The sequence below is a fragment of the Arachis hypogaea genome, chromosome 2 (assembly GCF_003086295.3).
Source record: "Arachis hypogaea cultivar Tifrunner chromosome 2, arahy.Tifrunner.gnm2.J5K5, whole genome shotgun sequence".
In the NCBI taxonomy this organism is placed as follows: domain Eukaryota; kingdom Viridiplantae; phylum Streptophyta; class Magnoliopsida; order Fabales; family Fabaceae; genus Arachis; species Arachis hypogaea.
Genome location: NC_092037.1, coordinates 32155103 through 32178790, shown reverse-complemented (window position 1 = coordinate 32178790; position 23688 = coordinate 32155103). Strand labels below are relative to the sequence as shown.

The following is a 23688-nucleotide window of genomic DNA, read 5'->3' as shown; positions in this document are numbered from 1 at the left end:
AATCGTTTGGTTCCAGTTCTCGATTGGTTCATCAGTTTTTGAACGGTTATTTTATTCACGTCCAGTTTATAAACTAGTCGGTTTTGCCTAAGGTTCAAATCGGACTCTTAGTTCCCGTTTGAATCTATTCAACCAAGCAGTTCAGTTCAATTTTTAAAATCATGAGTGTATCACATACACATCTTTATAATCAGTTCAATCTAATCTATTAGGCTGCGTTTATTTTCAGAGACAAGACAGAACATAACACTGAGACAGAGACAATAGGACAGAGACACTAAAAATTATTGTTTGTGTATTGTGTTTAGATACGATGTACAAAACACTCATGTAATATCCAGTATTACGTTTGGATACACATGGATAAGATTAAAATATATATGAAATGACTAAAAGAACCATATGATTCCAAATTTTCTACATCAAGTACAAACTAATTTAATAGAAAATGAAAGTACGTAAGAGTACAGACAAAACTTGAAAAAATGTTTAAAGAGACCAAAAATTTTAATAAAAAAAATATAATAGTATTTATATTAAAATAAAAATTATGAATATATTTATTTTATTTTTAAATTTATTATTAATATGTAGCAATACATACGATTAAGATTAATAAAAAAATAGATCTGAGTTTTATTAATAAAAAATTTTGTTTAGGTTAACAAGTCAAATTAATTTTAAATAAAAAACCAGTTTTAAAAAAATTCGTTTTTACATGAGAAAAATTAGTTTTTGTATATAAAAATCTATTTTTATTTAGAAAACCAATTTTTTTTATCTAAAAACTGATTTTTCTTTAAATTATATAAAATCAATTACAACTTGTAAATTATTTTTTAGCATTTTAAAAGATCAATTTTAACTTTAAAAATATTTATCTTTCAAAAGTTTTAAGACTAATTATAGGGAAAATAAGAAGGGATAATAGTAGAATAATAAAAAATATCTATGGACAAAAAGAAAAACAAAATTTATAAAAAATTCTGTGTCCACTCTTCCAAATTTCGTGTCCATCATTGTCCTTCGTAAAAGAGTGGACACAAAAATATAAAAAATTATCTCGGAGACAATGTGTTCTGTGTCCATGTCTCTGCTTCCAAACATATTTTAAACATGTACTGTCCATGTCTCTACGTCCTGTCTCCAAAAATAAATATTACCTTAGTAGTGCTCAAGTTTAGCTTTGTTCGGTTCCTCGGGTACCAGACGGATCGGAATGGTTCTCGGATAATAGGTGGGGCATAGTCTGGAAGCGGTTCGTGAGGGTGAAACGGGTAAGCCGACGTTCTGAGCTCTTGATGCGGAAGGGGGTGTCACCTGCAAGGACACTCCGACGCTCAAGTCAGTCGAGTATGCAGGTGAAAAAAGGGGTAAAGTAGTGTATGACGTACCTTGGGGGAGTGGTAGGTCCCTCCCCATTTATACCGTGTCAGAGGTGAGCCCTGCAAGGACAGGCCCACCATCCTCGAAGCTTCCTCACACAGTTGTAGCGGAGAGCTGTCAAGGACGCGTGTCCGGGTCACTGAGTGAGCTGTACGTGCCCGACCGTTCGGGTCGGGTTATCAATGGGTCGGGTTGACCCGCGAATGGCCTGTTGGTGGCGTGTTACCTCCTCTCTCATGCGTTGTCGCCAGGTCGGCCGTCCGTGGAGGGGACGTGCCTCTCGTGTGCGTGCCCGTTCATTGCTGGGACGATGATTCGTTGCCTCGTTCCTCACGCAGAGCATTAAATGCTCATAATGGGTTAAAAAACCCAGCGCGCAAAGACCGATTTGCCCTTAGCCTTTTCGCGCTTCTTTGAGTAGTAGTTTTAAAACCGTTTTGTATTCGTTCCTGTTTCTAATGTTCGATCATCTCCATCCTCTTCATTCCCAAATTTCCCAAAGGGCTGCTCTTGCTTTCTTGTGCATCTACTTTTCTTCTTCCTTCCTTAATACTTCAAAACTAATCCAGGTAAACACTTGTTTCTTTATTTTCTGCCTTGCGTTTGTTTTGCCTTTGCCATTGCTTCTTATCACATGCAAGTTGTTTACTTGATCTTTTTTAGTGTCAAGTAGGTGTATTAGGGGGGTTACCATTCTAGGGTAGGTTTTTGTTAGGGTTTAACTTTAGGCATGCTTAGTTTGGGTTGCAGAATAGGTTAAGTGTAGTTTCTGGGTTTTTTCAAGCTCCCGACCTCATAGACTAATCGATTGGTGCCCCCACTATAGGTATGCCCCGTGTCGTCTCCCGGGCTTCTACTTTCACTGCGGATTATGACCCGTACGCTTGGGTGGTTTTCGACCTCAGGGACTCCCCGAACCAGATGGGTGAGGAAGAGCTTACCGAGCTCTGTCAGGCCGAGTACCTCTGCGGGGGTACTGACGAGGACGCCAACTATGACGTTTTCATTCCTGCCCCTCACGAGCGGTTGTATGAGCTCAATTTTCACACCCCTCGAGTTGCCAACTGGATTTTGTTTTACAAGGCCATGTTCACCCAAGTGGGGGTTCGCATCCCCTTCTCAGCTTTCCAAATGGGGCTCCTTAGTCAGATCTCCGTGGCACCGTCGCAGCTGCATCTGAATAGTTAGGCTTCAATCCACTGTTTCGAGATGGTATGCGAGTACTTGGAGCTGCCGGTGTCCGTCGACGTCTTCCTATACTTCTTTAGTCTTACGAACCCTTCGTAGGAGGGGAAGGCGAGGAAGGGGTTTATGTCCTTCCGGTCTGCCCAGGGACGGAGGATATTTGGCTTATTCGAGGACTCTAATCATGGGTTTAAGGATAAGTATTTCAAGGTGCGGCCGGTCAAGGGTCGTCACCCTTTCTGGTTGTCATTGGAGGGGGAGCGCCTCATCCCGACATATTGGAGTTTCGTGGCGGGGTCCAACGCATTTATTAAGGTAACTTACAAGGGGATGTCGGCTGTGGATAGAAAAATTGCCGACGTGTTGTGGGCCATTTTTGGGAGAAACCATGTAAACCCCCACCTTCTTATGGGTAGCCGGGAGGTCGCCAGGGATTATATTCGTGATTCACTTTTGTCGTGTCTTTTTTTTTTGCATGGTTGTTTCTTTGGTTTGTTATGCTGATTATTGACTAACTTGTTCGTTTCTGTTGTAGTGGAAATGTCTGCTGAAGTGACCGGCCTCGAAAGCTTGTACAAAACTTTCTTAGAGGAAAGTGATGGAGAAAAGGCCGATGGGCAATCGGTAGTTCCTCCCAGGAACGAGGGGGACCAAGCGGCGCCCTCACCTCACGATGTCGTCCAGTCGAATAAAGTTGCCGATGCAGCACACGCTTCCCCTGTTCTCGAGGAGACGGCTGGCATCGGGCACTCATCTTCTGTCCAACAGGCTGAGGATGATGACTTGAGGGTCATGCCTACCCCCAAGAGGCAAAGGTCGCATTCCAGCCCCGAGGGGGTCCTTACCATGATGGAGCAGAACTTCGATGCCGGGTCGTTCATAGACTCCCAATTGCTTCCGGGCACGAAAGAACATTTTCATGGTACCGACCTAGCGGGGCAGGCGCGATGGATGTATTGTACTCTCTTTCGTGGTGCGGCCATTGCTCGGAAGGCTGAGTTTGAGTTGACGGGTATGCAAACACTACGTCGGAAGCTCGAGTCTGCCGCTCTGGCCAACAACAAATGCAAAGCTCAAGTTAAAACACTCCAGGGGCAGCTATCTAAGGCGAAGAAGGAGCTTAAGACTACCGAGGAGAAGGCTGCATTTGTTGAAGAGAAACTGAAAACTACTGATGCTTCCGTATCTCGTCTGACAGAGCAGGGAATGACTTTAGAAAGCCAGCTTAGCGCTGCACAAGGTCGGTTGGTTGCCTTGCAGAAGGAATGAGATGCGGCCGTCATGGCTTCCAAGACTGCTCAGGACGAGGCTGAGGGGCTTAGGAAGAAACACAAGGAGGTCCGAGAGCAAGGAAAGAGTGTGATCTTTATGACTGAGGAGGCTCTCAAGGCTCAGGTGAAGATCGTGGCACCCGACTTTGATACCTCGGCCATCGGGGTTTTTAAGACGATCAAGGACGGCAAGATTGTTGATATGCTTAGGAAGTGAACTCTTTTACCTTGTGTTTTTGTGCCTTTGTTGTAGAACTTTTTGAACTAGTTTGTCGTACTTTATTAATCGCTTGGTCGGCTTGTCAATATTATGTTTTTCCGTTTACCCGGTAGTATTTGCATTTTGTCTTGTTTTCGTTCTGCCGTTGTATGCCCGCCGCTTCGTCGTTTGTTTACCATTACGTTAGCGTCTTTGATGAGGCCTTATCGTGGCTTTAGTATTATTATTGCGGCCGTTTATTATGGCTTTTTAACTTGTTTGGCTCCCGGGGTGCCGTGTCGTTATCCCGTTTATCGTTTGATATGAGGAACGTGTTGTCGTGTGATGCATAGTTGAGCAAAAATAAAAGAGCAAATTTGTTAAGTAAACATTAATCAGCAGTTAAACAGGGATATAGCCGTGGTGAGTGTTTTAACAACAGTGAATCAATAACTCATCAAACCGCCTAGCCGGCATGCTCGGGCTAGGAATAAAATCTTCTCAAGTTACCTACGTTCCATGTTCTTGGTATCTCCCTGCCGTTGAGCTTCTCTAATTTGTAGGTGCCTTTGCCGAGCACCTCTTTGACCCTGTAGGGTCCTTCCCAGTTTGCCGCTAGCTTTCCTTCCCCTCTCGTGTGCGAGCCCTATATCGTTGCGTCGCAGGAGTAGGTCATCCTTTTCGAACTCCCTCTTGAGCACTTTGGGGTTGTAACACAGGGCCATTCTTTGATTTAGCGCTACTTCTGTCAAATAGGCCATCTCCCTTGCCTCATCCACTAGGTCTTTCTCCATTGCTTCTTCTACTCCTTTCAGAAGTAGCCGTGGGCTCGGCTCACCGATTTACACGGGTACCATAGCGTCCACTCCGTATGTCAGGCAGAGAGGGGTTTCTCCCTTGGAGGACTGCTCAGTTGTACGGTAAGACCAAAGGACTGAAGCGAGTTCATCGGCCCATGCACTTTTTTGTCACCCAGCCGCTTTTTGAGGCCTTGTAAGATCACCTTATTTGCGGACTCGACTTGTCCATTTGTCTGGGGGTGCTCTACTGAAGAGAACTTTTGCTTTATACCCAGGCCGTTGAGGAATTCTATGAACTTCTTGTCATTGAATTGCGTCCCGTTGTCGGAGATGACAACTTCTGGGATGCTGAATCGAGTTATTACCTGCCTCCACATGAACTTTCTATAATTGGATGAGGATATGCTGGCCAGTGCTTCAGCCTCTATCCACTTGGTATAGTAGTCGATGGCGACTATGAGGTATTTGACTTGCCCTGGGCCAACCGGGAAAGGTCCAAGGAGGTCGATTCCCCATTGGGCGAAGGGTCGGAAGGTCGTCAGTAGGCTTAGCTCAGAAGCTGGTGCTCTGTGAAAGTTGGCGTTTTCTTGACACTGTGCGCATTTTTTCTCAAATTCTTTGGAATCTTCCATCATCGATGGGCAGTAGTATCCAGCTCGGATGAGCTTTCTTGCTAGGGCTTTGCCCCCGATATGGTGGCCACAGCACCCTTCATGCACTTCCCTGAGCACGTAATCCGTTTGCTCGGGGTGTAGGCACTTCAGTAGGGGCTGGCTTTGTCCCTTTTTAAACAGTTGTCCCTATATGGTCGTGTATTTGGCTACCTCCCTTCTCAATGCTTTAGCTACTTTCTCATCGTCAAGGAGTTTGCCGCTTTTAAGGAAATCGACAATTGGGTCCAGCCAAGAGGAGTCTGTCTTTGTCAGGTGGAGGGTAACTGCCGGTTCCTTTAGCATGCCTTGGATGAGGGATCGGTTGCCTACTCCTGGTTTTGTGCTTGCTAACTTTGATAGGAGATCCGCTCGTGTATTCCTTTCCCTCGGGACATGTTGGATCGTGACCTCCTCGAATTGGCTGCTCAATTCTCTAACCTTTTTCAGGTACTTTTATAACAACGAGTCTCTGGCTTGGTAGCTCCCGTTGACCTGCGAGTCGCTGCACACCTCAAGCCTCGTTACTCCGACTTCACGAGCTAGGGCCAAGCCCCCCAAGAGGGCCTCGTATTCCACTTGGTTGTTTGATACTGGGAACTCAAATTTGGTCGATTGCTCGTATATGACCCCGGCAGGACTTTCCAAGATCACCCCGGCTCCTTCGGACTTTTGGTTGGATGCTCCGTCCACGTGGACTCTCCACCGTGTGCCCGTTTCCTCGGTGGGGTCTCCCGTTACTTCTACCAAAAAGTCGGCCATCGCTTGTGCCTTGATTGCGTGCTGGGGCTCGTATCGCGGGTCGTATTGGGAGAGTTCAATGGCCCAAGTCATCATTCTTCCCGCTAGATCGGGTTTTTGGAGTACCTGACGGATTCCTTGGTCTGTCTTCACGACAATCTGGTGGCCTTGGAAGTATTGCTTTAGTCTGCGGGAAGAGGTCAAGAGCGCCAGTCAGTTTTTCTAGTTTGCTGTACCTTGTTTCTGCTCCTTTTAGCACTCTACTCACGAAGTAGATTGGCTGTTGGGCCTTTCCTTCTTCCCGCACCAAGACTACCGCGAGCGCCCCCTCCGTTATGGCCAGGTATAGGTAAAGTGGTTCCTCAACTTTGGGCCTCCCGAGTACGAGGGGTGCTACCAGGATCTCTTTGAAGTGTTTGAATACCTCCTCGCATGCAGGGGTCCATTCGAACGCTATTCCTTTCCTCATCAGATTGAAAAAGGGTAGGGCTCTTTCTTCCGATGCTCCGAGGAAGCAAGACAGCATGGTGAGTCTTCCTGCCAGTCTCTGGACATCTTTGATACAGCCTAGGCTCTTCATTTGTAGTATAGCTTGGCATTTTTCGGAATTGGCTTCTACCCCCTTTGAGTGATCATAAATCCCAGAAATTTTCCGGCCTCCATGGCAAAGGCACATTTGAGCGGGTTGAACCTTATGCCGTTTTGTCGGAGGGACACGAATACATTCCTCAAGTGACCCAGGAGATCATCTGGTCGGGTGGTCTTCGCGAGGATGTCGTCTACATAGACTTTCACCGTCTTGCCTATGAGATCGCTGAATATCTTGTTCATCAATCTCTGGTCTGTGGCCCCCGCGTTTTTCAAGCCAAAGGGCATCACCTTATAGTAGTAGATTCCTTTCGGTGCTATGAATGATGTTTTGTCCTCGTCAGGCCGGTGCATCGGTATCTGATTATAGCGGAGTAGCCGTCCATAAAGCTAAGATACCTGTACCCTGCCGCCGCATCAACACGCGCATCGATGTTGGGAAGGGGGTACCAGTCCTTGGGATATGCTTTGTTAAGATCGGAGTAATCTACACACATTCTCCATCTTCCATTGTGCTTTTTTACCAGGACTACGTTCGACAACCAGGTAGAGTAGTTTAGTTCTCGGATAAAACCTGCTTCTAGGAGGCTGGCCGTTTGTATGGCCACCTTCTCTGCTCTTTCTTGTGACATCTTCCTTCTCCTCTGAGCCACTGGTCGGTTTCCAGGCTTGACGGCCAGGTGGTGTGACATGAGATGAGGGTCTATGCCCGGCATGTCGGCTGGCATCCAGGCGAACAAGTCGCCATTGGCCCTGATCATTTCTACCAAAGGTTCTTTCAATTCATGCGGGAGATTTCTATTCACGAATGTGAACTTTTCCTCTGTGTCCCCGACCCTGAACTTCTCTAGGTCCCCCTCTGGTTCGGGTCTGGGATTGTCATTGACCCAGACATCCAGGTTGGAGAGGAACACCCCTGATGCTTCTTTGGAATTTTTCCTCAAGGAGAGGCTGGCATTGTCGCAAGCGACCGCCATTTCTAACTCTCTTCTTATGGACCCCACAGATCTGTTGTTCGTGACAAACTTCATCACTAGCAGCTTTGTGTTGATCACTGCCCTGACATCGTTGATGGTCTTCCTCCTTAAGATGATGTTGTAGGCCGTGGAGTCTCGCAAAACTACGAACTCGGCCATAACCGATCTCCGTCCCTGTTTTCCTCCCATGTAGACCGGCAGGGAGATTATCTCGTCTGGCTTGATGAAGTGATCGCCTAGCCCTACGACACCATGCTGGTGAGTCGTCAGGTCGTTGTCCCGCCGTCCTAATGCGTCGAAGACATTTCGAAACATAATGTTCGAGTCTGCCCCTGTGTCTATAAGGATCCGTTTGACGAGGCCAGTTCCCACCCTGGCCATGATGACCATGGGGGCCTTTCCAGGACCTCATCAAACCATTGGTCTTCCGGGCTGAAAGAAATGGACGGGGCCCTTTTGGAGCTTTGTGAAGATGAGGAAGAGATCGCCAAGACTTTGGCGTCTTTTTTGTGTGCTGATCTCGATCATGGGGCCGTGTTTCTCGCGGTTACTACATTCACTACGGTAAGACCGTGGTCCTCGTCCCTTGGCCCTTGCCGTCGCTTCGCCGTTTGGGTCTTGTCTTTCCCATCGTGGTTGCGACTTCATCTCCTCAGTTCCCTGATGAGATGGGAGAATTCAGCTAGTTTCCCGTCCCTGATTGCTTGTTCCAGTGCATCCTTCAGGTCGTAACAGTCCTGCATTTTGTGTCCGTAGCCCTTATGGTAATCATAGTAGAGGCTCTTGTTCCCACCAGTTTGGTCCTTCAGCAGGCGGGGCTTTGACAAGATTCCCTTCTCAGCTATCTGTTGGTAAACTTCTATGATGGGGAGGGTGAGGGGAGTGTAGTTGGTGAATTTTCCCACACGAGGAAACGGCCTGGGTGCCTTGCTTGGGCCACCGTCTCTAGCGTGTCCTTCTGTCTTTCTCCATTGCCGTGCTGCCTGGGTTGAGTGTAGGAGGGCTGCCGCTTGTTGGCGGCAACAACTCGGCTGACTTTCTCATCATTAATGTATTCACAGGCTACCGTTTGGATCTCTTGCATCGTCTAGACCGGCCTTGTGGTGAGGTGTTTTCTGAAGTCCTCATTAAGGAGCACATTCGTCAGGCAGGGACTGGCGACCGAGTCTGTTAACCCCTCAATTTCCAAGCATTCGTCATTGAAATGATCTAGGTACTTTCTGGTCGTCTCGCTAGTTTTCTGAGTGACACCAAGCAGATTGATCGGGTGTTTAGCCTTCGCGATTCTGGTGGTGAATTGTGCTAAGAAGGCGCGGCTGATATCTGAGAAGCTGACCACGGAGCCCTGTGGGAAGCTATTGAACCACCGTATCGCAGGGCCTGCCAGGGTGACCAGGAAAGCGCGGCACCTTACTTCGTCTCCCACTCCCTCCAGGTTCATTCGGGCCTCAAAAGCCGTGAGGTGCTCCTGCGGGTCTTGGGTCCTGTCATACCTCATGTCCGTTGGTTTGTCAAAGTGCTTTGGCAACCGGACCTCGAGGATAGAACGATGGAATGGGGTGGCGCCCATGATGACGGGTCGCTATGTTCCCCTAGGCCTCTCTTCTCCGTTTTTGCGGTCTCGCCTCATGATGCACGCCCGCTTACCTCGGGCATAAATGATTGTGTCGTTTCGTCTCCTAGGGCGTTCCTGGTCCTCCCGGCTACTTCCCGATTCTTATCTCGAGACAGGAGTACGCTGGGAACGACTACTTCGGTGGGAGGTTCTTCCTCAACTTTCGGGGGACTGGGAGTAGTCGGGGTCGGAAGTCTGTTGATGATGCTCCTGATCTGCTAAATGGCGTTCCAGGTTCTGCACCCTATGGCGCAGTTCTTGCATTATCCTAGTGTTATCGCCACCAGTTCCCCCGAAGGGGCATCTTTCTTAGGCTCTCGACTGTGGCTTGATTCGTCACGGGGGGGACCTCAGCCGCTCGCCGGGAGAGGCAACGGAGGCTGCCCCCTCAAGGCCCGCCGCGCGGCCATGGTCCCCCGGACCTTGCACGATCTCCATTCAGGTCCCCATAGGCGGCGCCAATGTACGGTTCCTCTGGTATCGAACGGATCGGAATGGTTCTCGGATAATAAGTGGGGCGTAGTCTGGAAGCAGTTCGTGAGGGTGAAACGGGTAAGCCGACGTTCCGAGCTCTTAATGTAGAAGGGGGTGTCACCTGCAAGGGCACTCCGAGTATGCAGGTGAAAAAAGGAGTAAAGTAGTGTATGATGTACCTTGGGGGAGGGGTAGGTCCCTCCCCATTTATGCCGTGTTAGAGGTGGGTCCTGCAAGGATAGGCCCACCTTCCTCAAAGCTTCCTCACACAGCTGTAGCGGAGAGCTGTCAAGGACGTGTGTTCGGGTCATTGACGATTGGATTTTTGATGGTATATAATTTCACAAATGAATTCTCGTTGCAAGTATAATCCTTTCATACAAAAAGTTGTTTGTCACTAGTACAAACCCCTAATTTATAAACCGAAGTATTCAAACCTCGGGTCGTTCTCCCTAGGAATTACAATAAAGTGTCTTGTTATTGGTTGTGATGTGTTTTGGGGTTTTGGATAAGAAACATGAAAGTAAATGGCAATGAAAATAAACTAACAACTATAAAAGGCTCTTGGTAAGGTATGAGAACTAGAAGTTCTATCCTAGTTATCCTTCTCAATTGTGATGAGAATTGTTCATTGCTACCACTTAGTTAACCCTTACTAAATAAAGGAAAGTAAAGTGGATGAATTGACTTGAGCCACAAGTCCTAGCCAACTCCCAAGGAAAGACTAGCTTTAGTGCACTCTAAACCAATTAGCAATCTCTCCAATTATCAATCAACAAAGGAATTAGATAACTCAAGTGTCACTAATTACTCTACCTAGGCCAAGAGGAACAAAACCTACACTAAAACTAAAAGAGACATTTCAACAAACACATAGAGTGCAATAGAAGTAAACATTGTTAAATGCAAGAATTAAAGGAATCTACAACTACAAAAATAAGAGATCAACAATAGAAAAGCAAAGAAGAACAATTATTATGAATCACCTCTTATTGAATTGGAAGAAAATGGAAGGAACAATAGTAGATCTACAACAAAGTATAAGAACAACATAAAGGAAATTACAATAAAAGAATGGAAGAAGAATGAATGTAACAACAAGGAATTGAGATGTAGAAGTAGAAGAAAGCAAAGATTAAAACCTAGATCTAAGAACTAATCCTAATCCTAATCCTAATTCTAGAGAGAAGTGAGAGCTTCTCTCTCTAGAAACTAATTCTAACTACTAAACTAAACTAATGGTAACTAACGTGTGTTTCCCTCTTCACTCCTTGGGTTAAATAGCATCAGAAATGAGTTGGATTGGGCCCACAAGGCTTCTAAAATCGCTGGCCACGTTTTGCTTCAAGTGGACTAGGTGGCAGCAACGGCGCGTGCGCGTACTTTGCGCGTGCGCGCCACCATACTTGTAGCAACTATGGCAAATCTTATATCGTTTCGAAGCCCCGGATGTTAGCTTTCCAACCCAACTGGAACCGCATCATTTGAACCTCTGTAGCTCAAGTTATGGTCGTTTAAGTGTGAAGAGGTCGGCTTGATAGCTTTCCGGTTCTTTCATTTCTTCATGAGTTCTCCAACTTTTCATGCTTCTTTCTTCATTCCCTTGATCCAATCGTTGCCTCCTAAACCTTAAATCACTTAACAAACATATCAAGGCATCTAATGGAATCAAGGTGAATTAAATTTATTCATTTTAAGATCTAAAAAGCATGTTTTCACTCTTAAGCACAATTAAAGGAGAATATACAAAACCATGCTATTTCATTGAATAAATGTGGGTAAAAGGTTATAAAAAATCCCCTAAAATCAATACAAGATAAACCCTACAAATGGGGTTTGTCAACCTCCCCACACTTAAACCAAGCATGTCCTCATGCTTAAACCAAGAGAAAGCAAAGGGATCAACATTTATTCAATGAAAACTAACTAAATGCAATCTACCTATATGCAACTATCTACATGAATCAATTGCTTGGTCAAAATAAATTAATTCCCAAGAAGCATATATAAGCACAAGGGCAAAAGGTATTAACAACCATGCCAAATCACAATTGAATTGAGCTATTAAAGATTTTTACAAACTTGCATGAAAGGAGATGATCATTGGTGGAAATATGTAATTGAGCATCAAACCCTCACCGGATGTATTTGCACTCTATTCACTTAAGTGTTTAGGGTTGATTCACTCAATTCTCTCCTAATCATGCTTTCCAAGATTTGTTTTTCTTCTAACAATCGACATATATTTCATGCATGCATACAAGTATCATGAGGTCTTTTCTTTAGGTTGTAATGGGGCTAGGGCAAGGTAGGATGCATATTTGGTTAAGTGAGTTTGAAATTTGAATCTTTGATAAGCTTAAACTTCCCACCTAACCTATGACATCCTATACAATTAAGTTCTAATCTAACTACCCATTTTTCACTTTTTCACATACTCATGTATTCCTTTTCATTTCACAACACTTATGCATTGATTTATTGGACTATACTTTGATTTGGGGCATTTTGTCCCCTTTTTATTCCTTTCTTTTTTTTCTTTTCTTTTTTCTATTTTTTTCTTTTCCTTTTCCATATTATTTTTCTTTTCTTTTTCTTTTGTTTTTCTCATTTTTTTTCTTTCTATATACAAGAACCTCAATGCATAAGGTTTTACATTTGATCAATACATGAGCATGTACCCAATTCCCAATATTTTCAATAACAATACAAAACTACCCTTTTAGTCATCCAATGTCCCAAGGTTCCCACACTTGAATGATACTCACACACACTAGCCTAAGCTAATCAAAGATCCAAATAAGGACTTTTATTGTTTTCCGCTTTAAGGCTTGTAATGTGCTAAAATTAAGAACAAGTGGGTTAATCGTAGGCTCAAATATGGCTAACAAAGGAAGATAAAAGGTAAGGCTTTTTGGGTGAGTGAGCTAATGAAATGATGGCCTCAATCATATAAATGCATGAATACACAAAATAATGGACATAAAGAATCAAACAAATCAAAGATTACAATTATAGAAAGAGAATAATGCACACAAGAAGGAAAAATAAGTGGTTATAGGATGTAACCACACCATTAGGCTCAAATCTCACTTGCTTGTGTTCTTAGCTCAAAAACATGATCCACAAGATATATAATTCAAGCAAGTTCTATGAAAAGTTTTCACTCAAATCAATTGGTGCCCTATAGATAGAAATCCTTGAAAATTTTCATTATTTTGACTAAGCTTATTGTGTATATATATGCAAAAATTAAGAGAATGCAAGTAAAAATCCTAAAATCCTAGAATGAAATGCAAAAGTGTTGGAATTAGAAACTTGTCACCTAAAATTGCCGACCGGTCAGACGACCTCCCCACACTTAAAAGTTTGCACCGTCCTCGGTGCACTCAAAGATGAGCAAGGGGGTACGGCGACTCTCCGGATTGCTACGTGTTCTTGGTCTTGCTTCCATGTTTGCTTGTGGTGCATTCATCATAAAAAAACAAAAATATAACACCATAAGATGAGAAGATATAAAAGCAAGGAAGCATACATTGTTGGAATGAGGTAAATCACTAGAATTGAGTGAGTGAATTAGTGTGACATTAATGACAAATATGTGTGTGAATTCTAAATTGCGCGGTTTAGAACACATATTAGCATAAAAGTTATGTCACAAAAGAAGCATGCACTTCACTTATTCTAGTGTGCTTGAGATGCTTTAAGTGAACTTGTAAGGTAAAACAAGCATTAAAGAAGCATGGAAGCATTCAAGCTAAAACATATGGATGCATATGATCATGAAATACCATGCATTAAGGTAAATGCACAACATCATCCCTCAAGAGATTGCCTAATCAAGGAAAAGGATTCAAATCACATGGTGGCTAGCTACAACATGCAATTCAAAAGAGTTATAAGCTCAAAGGCAATTCTCATCACTTGGTATTTTTCAAAAGATAAGCATGAAAAACTCAAGACCAAGTAGCAAAATATAACCTCAATCATAGGATCCAACAAAGATTATCTAAAAACATTAATGCTAAATTAGCATTTAGGCAATAAGAGGCAACAATGTATAGTAAACAAAGTCGATAATCCAACACTTATGAAGAAAATGGAGAAAATAAAATGAGAACTAAACTAAAGCTATCTAACAAACTAACTATCTAACTAATTAACTAACTAAAATAAATGGTTATCCATGGTGTTTGGAAGTGTTGGATGAGGGGTAGGAGGAGGGAAGAAGAAAGGAGAAGGAAAGAAATAGAAAGAGGAGAAGAAATTAAATGTGGTGAAGGAAGGAAATCCGCGCGTACGCGCGCATTGCGCGCGCGCGCGGATGGTTTATTTCGAGAGTGGCGCGTACGCGCCATGTGCGCATACGCGCAAGTGGGGTTGTGCCAAAGGCACAACGTTGGCGTGGTGTAGGCATAACTCTCTGGAAAATGTATGGAATGTGGAACTTCTCAATCCACGCGTACGCACGCATGGCGCGCGTGCGTGGATGGTCCAAAATGCATGATGTGCGCGTACGCGTGAAGTGCGCGTACGCGTGGATGGTGCTCTGTTTTTCAAAATTTTTTTTTTTTTGCTATGTTTTTGCACCAATCCAAGCATTCTAAACCTCCAAGCATCTACCAAAATACCATAAAACCTTATTTAACATACTAAACTACCAATTATACTCAACTAACTAAACAAAATATGAAATCAACTAAATTCTACACTATTTACAAAAAAAAAAAGAAAATGAAAAGATGTTACCATGGTGGGGTGCCTCCCACCTAGCACTTTTATTTATTGTCCTTAAGTTGGACTTATGGGGAGCTCCTCATCAAGGTGGCTTGTGCTTATATTCATCTTGGAACTCCCACCAATGCTTGGTTCTCCATTGTGCCCCAAGATTTCTTATGGATTGAGCCAAGTGTTGATGGAGTTCTTCACAAGCTTGGGGCTCCCAAAGTTGATCCTCTTCTTGTGATCCGGGGTCCCACACTTTGTTTTCACACCCGTCTTGAAGTTGATCATCATTATTAGTCCAACCGGGTGGTGAGTAAGGTGAATTCTCTATGAAGTGCCCAACAATCCTCCTAGACCCATCTATTTGAGCACTACTCCAACCTTTATATCTCATGTTTGATGCATCAACCATAATGAGTCTTGATTTGCAACGCCCACCACAAAACCTTTTCCGCTTACGCTTCATCCCACAAACTTCCCTAAGTTGGCCATCCGTTTCAAGCAAATCGTATTCAAGTGGGATAATAAAGCTAATAGAAATGCATTTCACCCACTCAAATGAAGGTGTAGATGGCAACCTAGGCAAAGATGCTTCCAAAGATCTTGACAAAGCATATTCCACTCCCATCCTTCTATTTCTAAGGACTTCCACCTCTTCACAAGATTTCTCTAATTCAATCCTTTGTTCATTAATACTATCTAAGCCTTTTCCCTTAATCAAACTATAATTAGGAGGGTGAAAGAATTTTACCTCCATAACATTTTCAAATGCACCGGGAGAAGGTTCTTCAAGTTCAAAGGATTCTCCACCACTAGGACTTGATGCTTGCTCTTCATCACCAAGGGAACTCAATTCTTTCTCTATCCCATCCAAGTCTGCATATGGAGTATGCCTTGGAAGGTGTGCACTTTCCTCCCTAGCATCAATTTCACTCATCTTGGAGGGGGTTTTCTTCAACTCTATGTTCCCATGGAAGCTCCGCATCTCCTAAGTCTTCTACCACTTCTTCCTTGTCTTCAATAATTAAAGCTTCCTCCAATTGTTCCAATACAAAGCAACTTCCCTCATTTCCCACCGGAATTTCCAATCTCTCCTTCATGCTATGTTCTTCATTCGATTTTCCACATATAGCCATGGGAGTTCCTTGAGTGTTCAAGCATTGGGAGGCTAATTGATTTGTTACCGCATCCAAGGCGGCCATGAAATTTTGCACATCCCTTTTCATCTCTTCTTGCCCTTGAACAAGAACACCAAGGGTTTCATCCATTAGAGATTGGGGTGGTTGGAAGGGTTCATCATTTTGGGGGAAGGGTTTATAATAGGAAGGCGTGGTTCTTCTTGGTAGAGTTGTGGTGGTTCAATGTTTTCCACTCTTTCCACTTGTTGCACAACACACTCCATGGTTGCTTGAAATTGATCCAATGCTTCCTTGAGATGATCCCTTGACTCTTGTTCCTCTTGGATATCATGATAGGGATCATATGGCTCTTGGATCGATGGACATAAGTATTCTTCCATGTGAGGTTGTGGTGGAAGGTAGAATTCATCTTGCGGTTGAAAAATTTCATTTATTGGAGGTGGTTCATCTTGGTAATAATGTGGAGGAGGTGGCTCTTGAAAATGTTGATGTTGGAATGGTGGTGGCTCTATGTGTGGTTCATATTGCTCATATGGTTGTTGGTAGGATGGATATGGATTAGGGTCATATGAAGGTGGTTGGTGAAAAGGGGCTTGTGAGTGTGGTTGGGGGCCATGTTGAGGAGGGGGTTCGTAAGCATATGGTGGTGGCTCTTGAAAGTCACAAGGAGATTCACCATAGCGATTGGATTGATATGCATCAAAAAATGGCTCTTCTTCATAGTGCATTGGTGGGGGTTGTTGCCATGAAGATTGATCATATGCATATGGCTCCTCCCACCATTGATTGTCCCATCCTTGATACACATCTTCATTATAGTCCTCATTTCCTACAACATGGTTGTAATCACACTCATAGCCAAAGTGAGAATTCATGATAGCAGGAGAAGGCAAAAAAAAACAAAAAATAGGAACAAATAAAGAGAACAAACTAAAAACTAACAAAGAAGCAAAAAGCAAACATATTCACAATATTCACATATATACAATAACCAATAACATAACACCATTGCAACTCCCCGGCAACGGCGCCATTTTGACGATTGGATTTTTGATGGTATAGAATTTCACAAATGAATTCTCGTTGCAAGTATAGTTTCTAAACCAATCAATAATCCTTTCATACAAAAAGTTGTTTGTCACTAGTACAAACCCCTAATTTATAAACCGAAGTATTCAAACCTCGGGTCGTTCTCCCTAGGAATTACAATAAAGTGTCTTGTTATTAGTTGTGATGTGTTTTGGGGTTTTGGATAAGAAACATGAAAGTAAATGGCAATGAAAATAAACTAACAACTATAAAAGGCTCTTGGTAAGGTATGAGAACTAGAAGTTCTATCCTAGTTATCCTTCTCAATTGTGATGAGAATTGTTCATTGCTACTACTTAGTTAACCCTTACTAAATAAAGGAAAGTAAAGTGGATGAATTGACTTGAGCCACAAGTCCTAGCCAACTCCCAAGGAAAGACTAGCTTTAGTGCACTCTAAACCAATTAGCCAACTGAGTGAGCTGTACGTGCCCGACCGTTCGGGTCGGATTATCAGTGGGTCGGGTTGACCCGCAAATGGCCTGGACCAGGCCGTAACAAGCTTTAAAAGGCTTGTGGTAAGAATATATAATGTTCTTAAATCATGTATTGATCTAAGTCGCACTATATTGCCTGAAAAGTCTTATTCAAGAAAATTCAAGAATACATTTGGTTTGTGTTTTTATTTTTTTATTTTTTTAATATTTCTTATTCTTAGAATTTTGTAAAGAAAAAAAAAAGTAAACAAACTCAGTAAGCTCACTCTTTCTACTCTCTCTTCTAAGCTTCATTTTTCTTAATTTAAATTTAGTAAGTGCTCATAGCCTGCTTCAATACTATGATCTAGGTTTAAGTAAGGCAAAAATTTCAACTCAAAAATTGGCCTTCACCACTTATCCGACTTTATCTAAAGAGGTCGGCCCCGACATAAGCTCCTCCTCCAAAGAGGTCGGGCTCGACATGAACTGACAGATAACACTTATTCAAATAAGTAACTGTCCTTAAAATCTTTCTCTCTCTTCCAGAAGCAATATCCCAACAACCCTAAGATAAAAGGACGGTTATCCACCTTCAGAAGTGGAACTACTCCAATGATGGTTATTGGATCACCATTATAAATACACTGACACACTCAAGTAAAACTAAATTTTAATACTCTTAAACCTACTTACCCCTTTGCTAACTTAGGCATTGGAGTGTCTTTGCAGGTACCACCCCCATTCTTCCCATTCTTTCACATACATAACTCGGACGGAAGCTCCAAAAGCAAACCAAGTCGAAGGCCACCTTTCTTCGACATTTGGACCAATCCTTCAAACCCAAACCATCTATCTCAGGTTACTCACATAACAGTAAACTTTAATTTTCTTAATTTTTCTTTTATTATTCATTTTTTAAAAAAATTATGGAATTGATAAAAAAAATTCTAATTATTATTGATTATTACTTATTTAGGATTTGAGAAAATTATGGAATTAATGAAATATTCTCATTATATTTGTTGATTTTTTTAAATTTAATATTTGAGTTAAAATTTATCTTTTGATTTGTGATTTTTTCTAATTATTGCTAATTATTTGAAAAATTATGGAATTGATGAAAAATCCTCATCAGACTTGTTACTGATTTTTTAAATTTAAGATTTCGTTTAAAATTAGAAGTAAATGTAATACTAAGCTATTAATAGAGGGTTGTGAGGTAGTGGAAATTCAGCGTGTTATGTTAGAGAGAGCTTGAGAGTTAAATTTTTAATGGTATTTTTTAGACAATTAGTTCATGTATGATCTCCTATTCAATCATTTATTTTTTGGTTTAATTATTCTTTTGGTCCTTATAGTTTCACAAAATTTTTAATTAGGTCCTTATACTTTTTTTCTTTTTAATTGAGTCATTGCACTATTTTTTTTTTAATTAGGTTCCTACACTTATTTTCCTTTTATTTGAGTCTCTGCACCAATTTTTTTTAGTTGAGTCCCTATACGATTAAGCCAATTACTGCCAAAAGGGGCCTAATTGAAAAAAAAATGGTGCAGAAATCCAATTAAAAGAAAAAAAATATAGGGACCTAATTAAAAATTTTATGAAACTATAGGGACTAACAGAATAATTAAACCTTATTTATTTTCAAGTAAACTTTGCTTTTTGTTTTTCACAAAATAACTTCTTCCTTCAATTAATTCTCCTTCAATCTCTGCTTCAATATTTATTTTTTCTTCATCTAACAAGTACCAAAAATCTAAAATTTTAAATTTGAATGGCAAAAAAAGGATATAATTATAATCCAGCATTCATTGTTCACTAAATTTGTATAGTTGCTTGAATGTCTTTAATATTTTTTGACAACTCTTTCTCTTATTCTCTTTCACTCCCAATAGTGTATTATATTCACTACTCTTTCATTTCAATTAATTTTCTCCTTTTTTTACCTATTTTTCTAATTTTTTAGTGAATTTCAAATTTTGAATTTAACTGCTATACATCATACGAATCACTCTTACTTATTTGTAACCCCTTAATTTTAACTGCCATACATTATACGAATCACTCTTACGTCAAATCTGGAACTTTTTTATTTTTGTTTTATTTTTCTTCTTGCCTCCTATTATACCGCAGCCATGGTCGCAATTGTTACGTTTGGTGGAGAGCGTGGTAATGGATGTGGAGGAGGAGGCAATGGCGGTGGTGCTTGCTACAACTGCAGTGAGATGGTTCACATGGCCACGAAAGAAGAGTTAGTTCTTCTTTTCCTCTACTGCTAACTGCTTTTTTTACGACCTCATAGAGACTAACAATTTGTCTTCCTAGTATGATATCCTATTACCCCTTCTTTCCATCTAATTAAATTATATTGAGATTAAATTTTGGAGAAGTGGTAGTTGAGTTTGTAGCAATTTCTTACCTAAAAGCTTTTATTTTTTTAGCTCTTCTATTTTTTCTCTGATTCCTAGTGCAGTGTTAAAAAAATTCACGGCCAAATCCAAAAACAAGCTTTGATTACTTTCGATTTCCAGAAATTTTCAATTTTGAGGTTTATCGTTTGAGTTTTTTTAATTTTTTTTCATATTTTGAAATTTTGTGATTTTAATTCGATTTTATTTTTTGGCTTCAATTGCATTTCGACTACAATGTGAGGAATCCAACATGAGCGTCAGTTATGTATGGGGTCTTCATATGCATTGATTGCTCCGTTGTTCGTCGCAGCCTCAAAATGTATATTAGCTTCCTCAGAAAAATTTCTTTGCTGATTGTTTAAATTGTAATAACTTCATGATAAGTTTATTTGTGGATGTTGGCATCAGAAATCTGGTAAAACAAGTAATACAACTTGCTCTTCTTGCTTGACACACTGGTAAGTAAGTGGAATGCATTTCAACTATCTTGAAGAGGAGGGCATGAGGGTTGGCTTCTTTAAGGTGTTATATATGCCATGTTTATTTATCTGAGCTCTGTCTCTCCTATTCCGTCATCATTCATTTATTTAAAGGTATTCTTTCTAAAATACATTTATTTGATTGAATTTCATGTTAATGCTCAATTTATCATGTGCTTCTACTGTTTTTTTACATAAGCTTTTCTAAAGTGATTTGCTAAACAATTATAAATAATAAGACTTTTTAAAGAATTAAAATATAAAGTATAAAAATCAATATCAAAAAATAGTATTACACGTCCAAGATGTAGAAATTATATTTTTAATAAAATTTTTTAAGTTAAATTACATAAGTAAAATTTATGACTTCAGAAGTCGAGGTTAACATGTATTGTAAGTCATCTTTAATGAATTAAGAGGGGGAAGATGAACAATAAGTTGAAAAATTTCAGTGTTTAGTTATTTTTCAAATATTCTAAAGATTTATTTTTTGTCCCATCGTTGTGATTCCTAAACTATAATAAAATAAAATTGAAATTCTATCAAGTAGATGCACAATTTGTATTTGCACTAATATTTTTTTCTATTTTATTATTTTCATACTTTTAGTATTTTTCCTAATTTGGTATTATCCAGGCAAAATCAAGAATAGCTTTGGGAGTAATAGTGTACTAAATTTTTGGTGATAATATATTGCAAAACTTATAAAATATGTTTTCATTTCTTTTATTTTTCCTTCATCATTTTTTACTCAATTTATTCATTATTACTATTATTTCTTTATTTATTTTTCAATTCTAGCTATTGTATGACTTAATTATCTCTCTCTTTTTTTTCTGTACAACATATTTTATTTTATATTTTGATTTTTATTCTAACCTTATCATGTTCCAAAGACAACATTAAAATGTTCATGTGAATCTTGGATCAGGTCACATATATCAATTTTTATTGTATTTATATGGCTTTTAGATGATTCGAAGGGTATGGTTGAATTTTAATTTGTTCTATAAATGTGTTGGAAAAATTTGATAACATTGGTGTATTATTTATCATGAGTACAAAAAAACTCAAAAAAATTGTGTAGTACGACATTAATTTTGGTGATGTTAGCATATTTATTAATTATTGAAGATGAAACTTCAGTGTCGTGTGAGTCATTGTATTAGTAATAGAGATTATTGGTGGATTAAGATTATGCAATTTTTCTTTTTAAAATGTTTTTATTGTGCATTATTTTTTTCTTTCAGGTTTAGTCCATTATGTACAAGCACAAATATAATAGGTCATAGATAATGATCATAATTCGATATAAGTGAGAGGAATATAGATCAAATTAATTAAGACTTAAAGAAGAGATTAAATTTAATTTTTCTTTTCCTGTGGTTGCTTTCACTTTTAGTATCTATCTGTAATTATTCGTAAATATGACTATTAAATATATTTAGTCAAAATTAGTATCTGTATTGTTTTTGTAACTTAATTATTTGTTCAACACTAACATATTTCATTATTTAAAAGCATTTGTAAGAACTTGAAAAGGTTGACTAAAGTTCTAAATTTTGTGATATATGTCACCAATTTTTTTAATTGATTTGGCTTGCATGACATGAGAACAAATGAGGTTAGAATTGAAGTTTTTTTAATTGTTCATTTTTAGAACAACTTCTGCCCATCCGTTTTACTTCTTCTTGATTTTAAATTTTTTTTTTAAAAAAAAAGAGATACAAGGTAGGTAAGTAGCCACATTTTTTTGGTTAGATTTGTAGATTTTTATTATGAATTATTTGTTTGGTTCTATATTTATAACTAATTAATTACATCCTTAATTAAAACTTTATCATTGTATTTAAGATAATATTAAAAATTATTTATATCATACATCTAAAGAATTTTTTTAATTTTTCTTTAAAAATATTTATTTCTAAAGTTTTAAAATAGTTCTTTCTTTTACTACCTCATTTATTAGAATATATTATTTTATACATTGAGTTAGTTTTTGAAAGCAAGAGAAGAAGGATATGTTGTTGGTTGGATTAAGTGAGATCTAATTTATGGTAAAAGAGACAGATTTACTAAAAGAGGAGTTGAAAGTATTTTTGGATAACAAATTCACGGTAGATTTGATTAATGGTATAAGCGTAACAAGTTGGAAAGAACAGTTTCTGAGAAATAAGACCACAATCATAGCATAAGAGTTTCAAAATGTATGTGTTAATTTCAAATGTGAAGGAAAGTATAAACAAAGAAAAAGAGTGGAAACAAAAGACACTAAACAATGAGAATAAATGGATATAGTGGATGACTTGAACAAGCTGTGGCACAAAGAATAAAGCATACGCAAGTATTGAAGTGCAGCGACGCCTGTAAGTTAATGTTTTATAATATAATAGGATGTCATATTTTTTGAGTTGTTAAATTACTTATACTAATAAGAATTCATATAATTATATTAATTAACATTAAATTTAACATTATATAGTTATACAATATTTAATAGCATTTTCAGAAGAATGAGAAGTAAGAATTTAAAATTTATCAATTTTGGTATTTTTTATGTTTGTGATTTATATTAAATATACTTTTTTTTCAATTTTTGTGTCTCTATTATTATTTTTAGAGATTTATCATGTATGATTAGACTCATAAAATTATTTAAAATACAAATAAATTATATAACATTTTTAATTATATTTTTTAATACTATTCATAAGAACCTTGTGTATTGTCTTCTAAGTAGAAGTTTTGGTTTAATTCATTTGATGTGTGAATGTATAATGTGCAATTATATGCGTGGTGCGCGAAATTTGAACTTGCACAACTGAACCGATAAGTACACCGTGTCGTCCAAGTAATACCTCAGGTGAGTGAGCATCCATTCCACGAAGATTGTCGGATTGAGCAAGTAATAGCTATCTTGCTAGACTTAGTCAGGCAAATAGTGAAAGGTGATTGTTGTTGAGATCACATAAAACAATTAAATAAGTAAAGCAAGTAAAGATTGGTGTAAAATCAATATATGAAAACAGTTAAGGTCTCAGAGATGTTTATCTATCCGAATTAATACTTCTTACTAACTATTTTAACAATGAATGATTCATTCCATAGCAAACTGTAAGTGATTAAACCCTAATTACTTAGCAATTTAATCTGCTATGATTCTCATCAAACGCCAGGGTCAGTGGTAATTTAATTTGAATGAGGGTGAAGCTTAGTATTCTAGTTTATATCACAAAGATCCTAATCACCCTAGATTCCATCTGAACAGATGTGTCCATGTTCCCAACGAGTTGTGGATTAGCCATCTAGGAGGTGTGTGCTCAAGCTGTAGCTCAAGTGACCTTGGTCAGAATATCACAAGAACTCATGTAAAAAAAAGGGGTCATGCTTCTGTTCCACCTAGTTTCATTAACATTAAGAACGAGTCACACCTTTGAATGGAATCAAACATAGATTAAAATAGAAAAATAACAATATTAATCCATTGAAATAAATAGAGCTCCTAACCTTAACCAGGAGGTTTAGTTGCTCATAACTTTA

General features: G+C 39.5%; 3 protein-coding genes across 3 annotated transcripts; all 3 read right to left on the bottom strand.

Annotated features, from left to right (window-relative positions):
• Positions 1-4915: 4915 nt before the first annotated feature.
• Positions 4916-6253, bottom strand: LOC112723539 (uncharacterized). The gene is made up of 2 exons (XM_025774944.1): positions 5987-6253; positions 4916-5206 (listed from the first exon to the last, which is right to left on the bottom strand). The coding sequence occupies exons 1-2, from the start codon at positions 6251-6253 to the stop codon at positions 4916-4918; spliced, it is 558 nt and encodes a 185-aa protein (XP_025630729.1).
• An 884-nt stretch (positions 6254-7137) lies between these two features.
• Positions 7138-8187, bottom strand: LOC140176935 (uncharacterized). Its single transcript, XM_072208522.1, has one exon. It carries the CDS (start codon positions 8185-8187, stop codon positions 7138-7140), a length of 1050 nt encoding a protein of 349 aa, XP_072064623.1.
• Positions 8188-8441: 254 nt separating this feature from the next.
• LOC112723530 (uncharacterized) lies at positions 8442-9295 on the bottom strand. The gene is made up of 2 exons (XM_025774935.1): positions 8973-9295; positions 8442-8832 (listed from the first exon to the last, which is right to left on the bottom strand). The coding sequence occupies exons 1-2, from the start codon at positions 9293-9295 to the stop codon at positions 8442-8444; spliced, it is 714 nt and encodes a 237-aa protein (XP_025630720.1).
• Between the last annotated feature and the right edge of the window lie 14393 nt (positions 9296-23688).